The sequence below is a fragment of the Rhinolophus sinicus genome, linkage group LG01 (genome assembly GCF_036562045.2).
Source record: "Rhinolophus sinicus isolate RSC01 linkage group LG01, ASM3656204v1, whole genome shotgun sequence".
NCBI lineage: Eukaryota > Metazoa > Chordata > Mammalia > Chiroptera > Rhinolophidae > Rhinolophus > Rhinolophus sinicus.
In genome coordinates, this window is record NC_133751.1 from 47,589,053 (window position 1) to 47,600,300 (window position 11,248).

General features: G+C 41.6%; 1 protein-coding gene across 1 annotated transcript in view; it reads right to left on the reverse strand.

The window, feature by feature from the left end:
* KLHL6 (kelch like family member 6) overlaps nt 1-6,374 on the reverse strand; it is a 51,273-nt gene extending 44,899 nt beyond the window's left edge. Inside the window, exon 1 of the mRNA XM_019735759.2 lies at nt 6,018-6,374. Within this exon, the coding sequence (XP_019591318.2) occupies nt 6,018-6,310 (293 nt within the window). The 5' untranslated portion in view covers nt 6,311-6,374. The remainder of the gene's footprint in view (nt 1-6,017) is intronic.
* Nucleotides 6,375-11,248: the final 4,874 nt, after the last annotated feature.

Sequence of the window (11,248 nt, forward strand, 5' to 3'; positions counted from 1 at the left end):
AAAGAAAGACGATGTGTTATATATATACAATGGAATATTACCTGGCCATAAGAAGAGATGAAATACTACCATTTGTGACAATATGTATGGATCTTGAGATTATCATGCTAAGCAAAATAAGTCAGACAGAAAAAGTCATGAACCATATGACTTCACTCATATGTGGGATATAAAACTGAAAGCAACAAAGGAACAACACAAATAAACAAACAAATAAAAGCTCATAGACACAGACAACAGTTTAGTGAATACCAGAGGGTAAGGGGGGAGAGGAATAGTAGAAGAGGATAAAAGGGGTCAAATACACGGTGATGGAAGGAGAACTGACTCTGGGTGGTGAGCACACAATGTGATATATAGATGATGTATTATAGAAATGTACACTTGAAACCTATATAATTTTACTAGCCATTGTCACCCCAATAAATTTAAGTAAAAAAAAATTGAAAGCACCTTATACGCGCATTGAGAGAATGATTTTCATGTTATGCATCTATTAAAAATGGTAACTAAATCAATAAACAGTAGTTATGAACACTATGGAGCACTATGGGGGAAAGATTATAATAAAGGATTGCAAAGCAAGATGAAAAATTGTAGGTAAAACTATGCTTACAAGTATGTAAAATATGCAGATGAAAAACGGTAGAAGAATAACACCAAAATGAAAACTAATTCTGTCAGGAAATTCCATAATCCCTTACCAAAACATCTTGCGGCCAGATGTGCTTTGGCATTTAGGATTGTCTGGATTTTACCGTATTTTAAATATCGAATAGTACCTCCAGCACTCTTTGATCCAATGCATTAGTAACTTCAGTAGTGAATTATGAATAGTTACCCTAATTGGAACAAATGAAGACTTTAAGTACCCAGTTCAGAACAGCCATCTCCTTCCACCAGATGAGTGTAGTTCAAATTACAGATTTGTCCGTCAAATAAGTTGTAAAAATTGATTTCATTTATCAACAGTTTGGGGATTTGGGAATTCCAGAAAAGGAATTATAGACCTATAGTACTTAAGTAAGTATTCACCACCAAATTGGTTCTGCCAAAAGGACATTAAAAGTATAAAGTACAGAACCCGCTGCTAGAAATACAATCATCAGTTCACTTGAGTTTACCAGACATACCCACTGTGGCAGCAGCAATCCTTAACCCTGTTGCTATTTACCAGGTGTTTAATCCAGACCCAAATGGCCTTAACTCATTCTTGTTTCCCTTTGTACTTATTCTATCACCTGCACTTGCTGACTCCTTTTTAGACACTATTATGGAGAAAAAGCAAAGGATTATAACATCTAATCATGGCTTAAGAGTAGCTTTTCACCCAACTTTCTGCCATCCAGTAATTGGGTAACACACAATAATGATTAATAGATCGTGCTCACAAGACCCTTCCCCTTCCTTGCCTCATCTTTGATTTTTTTAAGCTAGTGGTCCAAGTCCCTTCATCATAGCCTCAGGGAACCAGACCAAGAGACTGAGGTACTGAAGGGACAAGACAGGGCCACGTCCAGGGATTTCAGCATCAGCCGCAACAAAGGAGCTTACTGTTGACTCAGCCTCAGCCTAGAAGCTTTTATATTCCTGTAGGAAGGGCCCATCACCAGGCAGGACTGAAAGAAGCCTGATGACCCCTCCCTGCATCACCACTACTCCCCTCCCTCTGCCAGCCCTGGAACTCACAACTTGGTTGCCCTCACGGATCAACATCATTTATGCAGTGTGCCACGTTCTGCGGGGAGTTGCTCCCCGTACCGAATGGAGAGAACCACTGGTTTATATGGAGATCTTTCGGGAGGTGGGCTCAGTATGTAGGATGAGCCACCCCTTCTAACGACTTTGATGTGGGGACCTGTCCAAAGGCATAGCACAAATGACAGCTTTATCAGTAGTCTTATAAGACACTCACTGCCTTACAAAAATATTTAAAACATTAATATAAATGTTAAATCCCTGCTTCCCTCAATTTTTCTGCCATGAACCTATTTGAACTCCTTGACATTCGGCTGTTTGACATTTAATGCATGTTATAAGCTACTTTCTAAGCTTTATTCTCCCTTACTCTTTTCTCAGCCTCAGCTCTGCATATTTTCCCAACTTCCTCATTCCACTCAAGACTTTTAAATAGGCCTCCAAAAGGAACTATATTGTCTGAGTTACTAATATAGCCCTTGTTTACAGCCACCATGGTTTCATGTGCCACTAGACAATAGGCAGACAGCAGGACCAGAGAACATGCATAGGATGATGAAAGTGAGGCAGATTCCAGGGGAAAATGAAACTGGTGGATTTTCTGATGCATTGGACCACAAGAAAGACGACTGTGGAGAGACGGTGAGCAAAAGATACCCCCAAAGCAAATGGAAAAAAAAAAAGAGTGAATTATTAGCTTCAGGAAAGGCAAAAAGGTTTACAAAAAAGGAAATATAATCCTATCACACAATTTGGCTCAACAAGAAACAAGGTTTTTTTCATGGACATAATGTAAACTCTTAATATAAATTAATCAAAAATGGGATGACATTGTATTGAGAGATTATAGGGAAAGGAAATGTATGGTAAGGGAGTTAGTTATAAATGCTAAGTCTTTATCAGACCTACTAGGAATCCATAAATGATATCTAATACTGAGATATCAAGGAAGAGCAATATACCATTTATATGAAATATCCAGAAAAGAAAAACCAAAGGTAACACAATGATTCATGTTTGCTTGGTGATAAGGATGGAGATGGGGAGTGACTGCAATTGAGCAGGAGGGATCTTCTGGGGATTGATGGGAATTTTCTACAACTGGATTGTGATTGCTGCACAACTGTAAATTTACTAAGATATTATGAAATTGTACACTTAAAATGGGTAAATCTTATTTAAAAAAAAAACACACCTATAAGCCAAAAAAAAAGAAGAAGAAGAAGAACCGCATATTTTGTAGAACTATTACAAGAAACAGCTAAATGTTAAAAATGGTGGGCTCTGGTGAGCGAGACTGAAGGGTGGGGGAGGTGAAGAGGAATTTTTGTTTTCATCATAAGCCTTGAAATACTATTTGACTGATAACCATTTGCATGAAGCACTTTGATAAAAATGAATTTTAATTTGAAAATATACATGAAAATTTGAAAGTCTATGAAGAGATAGTAAAATAACTGCAGACCTTATTTAAAATAAGAGAAATGCAAATTAAAATTAAATTGAGATACTGTTTCTCCTCTACCAGATTGAAAAAAACCCAGAAGATGGAAGCCTCTTTTGGCAAGGCTGTGGGGAATGCAAAATGACTGAACCCCAATCAAGTAGAATCAAACAATATGCACTAAAGCTGCAGATGCATTTCTCTTTGGTTTAGCAAACCCTCTTCTAGATATTCACCCCAGACACTCCTGCATGCATATGAAATGACATCTGTGTAAGGTTATTCATTATAGCATTGTTTGTATTAATAATAGCAAAGGATTAAAAACTTCCAAACATCTGTCAATAAGTGACTGGTTACATAAACTATGGTTCAATCACTTAGTGAAAAATATTTACGTTCTCAATGAATAAAAACAAAAATAAAAAATCTACATCATTTTACAACCAGCTTCCAGGCCCTCCAAAGTGCAGAGGGCTGTGTCGGGAGCCTCTCAGACAAAGCAGACTCTCTGCCCTTCCAAAGTCTGGACCTAAGGGGAACTTGGCTCCCAAACCCTTTCAAAATCTTAGAAACAAAGCAAGACAGGCGGTGAGGCAGTGTCAGAGTTATCGTCAGTCCTAGATTCAAATCCCACTTGGCCACATTTTTAACTGAGACACTTCAGGCTTTGGTGCCTCATCTGTAAATGAGGATAAAATTCACTCCCTCACAGGGTTGTTGTGGGTTAATGCATGTGACACAAGTGGCACAGGGCCTGGCCCACCATAAGTGCTCAACAATAGAAGTTATTATTAAGAGTAATACCAGAAAAAAAAGAATCCTGTCGCTAGGATGAATGTGTTCAGTAGAGGAGGAAAGTCATCTTGGAAATACCAAGGTAAGAACCAAAAGTCACTGCTCTGAAGAAAAGAATAGAAGGAATTTCCCTTCATGACCAGGCAGTTTTGGAAACGACTCTTTAGCCACAGGCAGAAACAGGCACTGTGTGGGCGCTTCCTCCTCTACAGACTGGCAGAGACTTTCCCTAAGTATCCTGTATCAGCTGGGTTGGAAGGACTGCACCCACACACCTTCTGTTTAGGATGAGAAACTCAAGGATCAGAGAAGCCAGTGATGTACTCAAGAGCACACAGCCAGCGGTCCTGTTCCCAAGCCAGGACGAGCCACTAACAAAATTACTATTCGGGTATACATTTTATAACAGCAGATTTCCAGTGATTCAAAACAGAAAGAAAAAACCTAAAAAGTGAGTACTCAGGACATTGAGCTAAGGTGACTTTCATTCATTTCTTAAAGGGGTTGTGATCAATGTGAAAGTATATGGTCAGTATTGGTGGAGTAAGTAACATGTTTATCTATGTCAATCCATCATTACAGCTGTGCCTATGTTCTGCCTTTTACATACTTCCTGGAATGAAGCCCCAAATTTAGTGGCAGTTATATTGCAGTAAAAACGAGGATTGCTAGAATGTGCCCAATCCCTGCTCCAGCAATGACTAGATGTGTAATGCTGGGTTTCCAATTCCCATCTGTAAAATGGCACATCAGCCACCTTCATCATGCTGTTGCAAAAATAAAATCAGGTAACTTTGTCTGGCACTTAGCAAGCACCACTTCCTGCAAACCCCGATATCCTCTTGCTTGTCTACGAATAGGACTTCATCAGTTCCACAGCAACCTCCTGACCCTGCTCTTTGAATTCCAAAGAAAAATTCCCCCCTAAGCATCGTAAGAAAGAAAGAAAGAAAGAAAGAAAGAAAGAAAGAAAGAAAGAAAGAAAGAAAGAAAGAAAGAAAGAAAGAAAGAAAAAAGAAAAAGAAAGAAAGAAAGAAAGAGAGAGAGAGAGAAAGAAAAAAATCTCCCATGATATGTATATAGGTAAGTTGTTTTTAATTCCCTCAGCCAGAATCAAGCATTAAGAAGAATCTCATTGAAAGAATTATAAGGGTATTTCTTTTTTGAGTTCCCCAAATACCTTCTCCATCCCCATTCTCCTTGGGGACTGGTTCACACTACATCTACATCAATCCATAGAACTCTGGACCCAGCTGTATTCACCAGGTTCCTGATTCTCCCACATTCCTATCCCATGCTTTGCACATGGTAAACCCTCAATAAATGGTTCTTAGCTGAACCAAGCAGAATGAGATGGCAAATTTCAACAAAGATATAGTGAGCATCTACTATATGCTATGCAGTATGTGAGACCCTTTTCCCTCTCATATTTAATGATCACAACTTTCTTGAGAGGTAATCATCATTGTTCCCATCTTACAGATGACAAAACAGAAACTCAGAGCATTGAGTGACTTGCCTAAAGTCCCAGGGTCAGGAAGGGGCCCAGTGGGATGGAACCCAGGTCTCTGAGTTTGTTGTAACTAGGAGCCTCTCTCTCCTAAAGCACCTTCGTAACAGCTTTCCCTTTCCACCCACCCCCTCAGCACAAACAGAAACCCCTAATTTTCAGCAAGTCATTTAATAACTCCAAAAGAGGGGCCACATCCTTTTCTCTACCTCTGTTGGTGAACAAAGACAACATCATGTTTCCAACACACTAGTCAGACCAAGGGAGAAAAAAATCCCCATGACTTCAGTAATTTTCCATCCTCTGGAACAAGGACATCATACAGAAGATTTACCATAATACATAAATATTGCTTTTAAATAATACCAGTCTCTCTTTTAATATGACTTAAATCCTAAAATCAAAGGTTTAATAGCTTCCTTTCTTGCATCTTGAATAGACACACAAACCTAAATAGATATACAAACCATAAACGCAGCAGCCAACCAGTTAGATGGGGCTCTCACATCTATACAGAGATTCCTGACAACTTGCACCCAATTTGACTCTGGTCTTAGACGTGCTGACCTGAAATAATTGCTGGCCGCGGCAAGCACCACGCGGTGGCAGGAGAATTCCTGAATGTCCACACACAAGGTGACATCTGTCAGAGAGTTTTCCAGTCGGAGGGTCTCCAGGCCATTCTGCAGAATTAAGGAGAGTCCCGTGTCGTCAAATTTTACTTTATCCCCATTTAAGATTTCTACCAGCTCTCCCCTTTTCTGGGAGGGTTCATCTGTAGGAGGTGCCAGAGGCCCTTCCAAACTCTTCTCCACCACGTCGCCCATAGTCCAGGCACCGCTTCGTCCTGCCATCAACATCCAGACTGAAGGAGCGCCCAAGTTACAAGCAGGTCACATTGCAGAAGCTGAGCGGATTTCCTGTGCACGGCCCTCCACTTATCACCAGCTGTCACACACACATAACAGGAAGTCTCGCACTTTCTCATCCTGTTACTACAAACGCCAATAACTTCTATTCTTCTTCTTTCTGTGAATCATCACAAGGTTAGAAATTACTTAGAAGGGATATGTAGGAAGGGGCTCCGGGAGAGAAGGGGTGGCTTCTCAGAGTCTGCTATTAGTATTGTGCAGTTATTTTGGTCCACCTCCTCCCTCATATCCGTGAGCAGGAAGCCTCTGGTTCTGGTTATTACATTTGTACTCCTGATGCTTCTATAACTGAAGTTGTCTATGATGGAATGGGCAGAGGGCATTCTACAACCCTCTCCATCCGTCCCCCCAGGAGCCTGAGACCCCGCAATGAGCCCCCATGAGGTCCCTTGGAATCTTGGAAAACATGCTTATCTCTGGTATTCTCATTTCTAGCAGCACTGCACATCTTCTGTCTTTATCTTCCTCCCTGCTCATGCGAAGACAATGTCACGGCAAATATTAATGTTCTCTAAGCCCCATTGCAAAATGTCTGCTGTTTCAGATATGCCTCTGGGTGTAGAGAAGAAATGGTCTCCAGAAACTCGATTCCCAGGGTCTCCTCTCTTAGAAGACCAATCAGGATAGGTCAACACCAGCTTGCCCTAACAAGTCTCAAATTGGCTGAACTCACCCAACATCTATTGGCGATGTATCTAGTGATGGATCGTGAAGTATTTTCATTACCTCTGCAGGTCTCCATTAAATAGTAATAATGATATTTTATTCTTAAAATCTTACTACATCCTAGAAAATTTACAGAAGTTAATATATTTTAACCTTCATAACAACCCACTGGGGTAGATAGGACTTTCCTCATTTTACAGCTAAGGAAACTGGATGGAGCTCTGCTCAAGTGAGCAGCAGGGCCCAGTTCCGCTTGGCTCCAAAGCCACTATTTCCTGTACCACCATCAGGCTCTCAGAGCTGTAACATCATGTTGACCCTAAATCCTGAGTCTCCCACAGAGAGAACTGCAAGGCTTGCCTGCCGTGGCTGCACCATCCTGGTGCCTTGACAAAGTGCCCTCCGCTCTCTCTCTCCTGCTGTCACTCACCTTCTAGCAGTGGGGAGTACTACCTGGCCTCCCCATCAACAGGATTCCCGATCCTCTGGCTGTCCTGGTCAGTGGTGATTGAGCCCTCTCCAGGAGTCTCATTTCTACCTCTGATCTTCTTCTTTTCCATAGATACTTACTTTTAAAACCAGGGTCTTCAATATTTCCCCCAAACTTGTTCTTTATCCAGAGTTCTGTCAATCAAGATGCTTTTGGCTTCAAAACAACAGGGGTCTCACATTACTTGTAGAAGAAGCCAGAGGGGTGGAGTTCCAAGCTGATCCAGAAGCTTAGTGATGCAACATCAAGGACACAAGGTTTTTCCATCTTTCCATTCTGTCACCCTCAGTGTAATGGAGATGTCCCTTTATGGTCACATCATAGCTGCCACAGTACCAAACACCAAGTCTTCATACAACCCCAGTACAATATCAAGAATTAAAAGAGCAGACCTCTTCTCCTCCATCACTTTCTTTTTACCAGAGAGAAAATATTTCCTAAAATCCCCATCAGATTTCTGGGCCACTTGGACACTTCACACCGAATCCCAGGAAATATAAATGCAATACCGTGACTGGCTTGAACCAACCTGAAATCCTCCACTGAGACTAGTCTACCTCCCCCAAGATCAAGGAATAGCCATGTGATAGCTGGACGAAATCAGGCCAGACAGCACAGAAGAGGGGCCAGGCGGGTGTGCAGCTGCCCTGCGGTGCCTGCCACGAGGGCTTGCAGAGTCTTAACTCTCCCTGCCGGCCTTGGCTGGGAGGGACTCAGAACTTCCACTGCCATGACGCTAACCACCACCTCTGCTAGAGCTGAGGACCGTGCACGACCCTCCATACCCTTTGTCCCCCAAAACCTCTCAAATTGCAAACAACAATGGCCATATTCAACTCCACCCCAATCACCCCAAGTAAAACAAAATTTAAAATTCTTCGTTCATGATGGATCCTGTTCACCAAGTTCCTGTGTTATTTTTCATATGGCTCCCAGGCCCACCCACCCCGTCCCCTGATATAAGCAGATAACTGTCACCTTCCCCCCAACCCTCCATTTCCCTGGTCAGCAAGCACGCAGAGTTGTGCCATAGGTGTGACAGTATCTATCATCTAGTTTTAGTGCTGAGGTGAAAAACACACCCAGCTTGGCATCTATGTCAACCTGGATACGCTGAGATTCAGCATGAACTGGTACATACTCTTTATAGCTACAGGCAAAAGAACTCTGTTCTGTGAAAGCTTTATTTTCCCTACCAGGCAATAAAATATACAAGTCATTGGCAAAAGCTTTATTACTGAGAAAACAATTTAATTATATCTTACTAAGCTAGTTGGCTTTATGATACTTGTAAGGAATAAATTTTGTCCCCATACAAGTGGGTGACTTCACTCAAGGAAAATCTCAATTCCTAAGGCCACAGATTGCCCCTTCTGATGCCCATCAACTATCTTCTCTAACACAAATTACACTGATACAAACAAGTCTTACATCAGCCACAGAGGAAGAGCCACTGTTCCCTCATGTTAACTAATTGCTACAAAACGATTATTTATTGAGCATCAACTATGTTCCAGGAGCTATGAGAGGCACTGTATGAACTCCAATGCTTTTAATCTTCCCACTAATCCAGTGCACTTAAGTACTATGATCTCCATTTCAGAGACGCGAAAGCAGACAAGGTCACATAATTGTAGCACATAATATCAGTGTCACGCCCATATCCCCCCAGCCCACCCTGGAGTTCACCCACAGACAGTTTCCATACACGCCAAAAGCATCACTGCCGGAGAGCATTCTCTGGCTACAAGAGCACACCAGCTCACCAGAAGTGATGGAGAGTTAATGCCAAGAGTTACCTTCAACTCTTCAAGGAATTGGTAGATAAATAGGCTAGCCTCCTTGTCTCTTGGTGAGACACTACTGATGTGTGTTCTACACTGTCTGCCAGAGGACTCCCAGAGCACTGACCTCCAATTGCCCATACTATTAGTAACCCACTCATCCTCCAAGGGCGTCCTGCCCTTCCCATCTCACTTTCCCACCTCCTCACTGTGCCTCCCGAATAAACTACTTGCACCTAATTTTTGTTTTAAGGTCTACATTGGGTTGGGAAGGGAACCAAATTAAGATACATACTACTGAGTGGCAGAATCAAGATTTGAACTCGGATCTGACTATTCTAACACCCATGCTTTTCCCTTTACACTGTTCTCTCATGACCCCCACAGAACCCCAATTCCAAGGGGAGGCAACAACTGTGACTTTGATCTGTCATAGTCAGGGGATTCTTTCTTTCCACCAACATAGCCAATGTCCAGTCAGCGCTGGCTCCTGCTCTTTGCTGCTGCATCCCAATATCCAAGGGCCTAACTCACCTCACAGTAAGGACTTCACAAAGCCAACCAGACCATCGCCTGCCTTTGTAGGGCACAGTCACAGCTGCAATGGCACCAGCGCGTCACAAGCTACCCCCGCAGGGCCTCCGCCTGTCACATTTTCCAGGGCGCACTGCCAGAAATACCACCATTGCCCACAGCCCCCTGCTTCTGCTGCTCTCTCTCAGAGAAGGAGTAGAAATGTCAAAGGGGTTCATTGTGGCATCCTTTATTTCCTGCTTCTCAGAATCTTTGAGTTGCTGCTCTTCCATGGCCCCATATGGGGGCTACCACTCCATATTGGATCAATTACCCAATGTGAGGTTACCACCGATTTAGACAGGACTCATCTATTGCCCTACACAAGCCAGACAAGCCTTCTATTCCCCTACGCAGAAGCTTCTCCTTCTTGATTCACAGCCTGTGAATGAGGGGGCAGTGAGACATCATTTCTGCAGGATTTACAAAATAATTCAGTAAAGTGGCTGGACACAAGATAAAACATTTAAAATATTTTCCAGTACGGCAACAAGAGCCAATTAGAAAATGTAATGGAAAAATAATGCCATTCACGATGGTAATAAACCATATGTAAATGCCTAGGAATAACCTTAATAAGAAATGTAAGAGAAAACTAACAAAATTTACTAAGAGATTTAAAAGGAAATGGGAATATACCAAATGGAAACAAAAGAGTAAAAACTCTACTGTGATACAACCTCTCTCCATCCCAAACAACCACAACCATTCTCCCACCAAATACATTTATATAACTAGAAGTATAACATACATTACATGCATGAGAACAGAGTTGAGCTGTGTGATATTTACAAGGCTCTGTGTGTGCCTTATAATACTTCACTAAGCTATACATTTTTGTGTGTCATTTTGTATATGATTTGTTTGACAATAAAAAGATAACAATAGTATTAGTAACAACAGTCATCATTCATTGAACACCTACCAGATGCAAGGGCTTTGACAACCATCACCACTTTTAATATTTACAATAATCCTTTGAAGTAGGTGTCATTGTTCCTCAACTTAAGCCTGTGACAAATGAGTCTAATAGTGGGTGAAGGCCTTTTAAGGTCATACAGCTCCTATCTCATATTTTCTCTGCTCTCCTTAGCCCCTTGATCCAAATAAATAGCTAAGATTCAAATCCCATTTGCTTACTCCAAAGCCTGGGTTCTTAACCACTATCATATATTCTGTCCCCATGATTTTATAACTACACATTTCCTTTCTAAATATGCTTTCCTTGTCTTTGAGATGTGTTTATTCCCTTTGCTGAGACTGTCTCTTCTCTGCCTGAAGAAATGCTATACATTCAGATTATAGAATAATACATACATTTAATACCACTTTTGTAAATTTGAACCAAAAGCA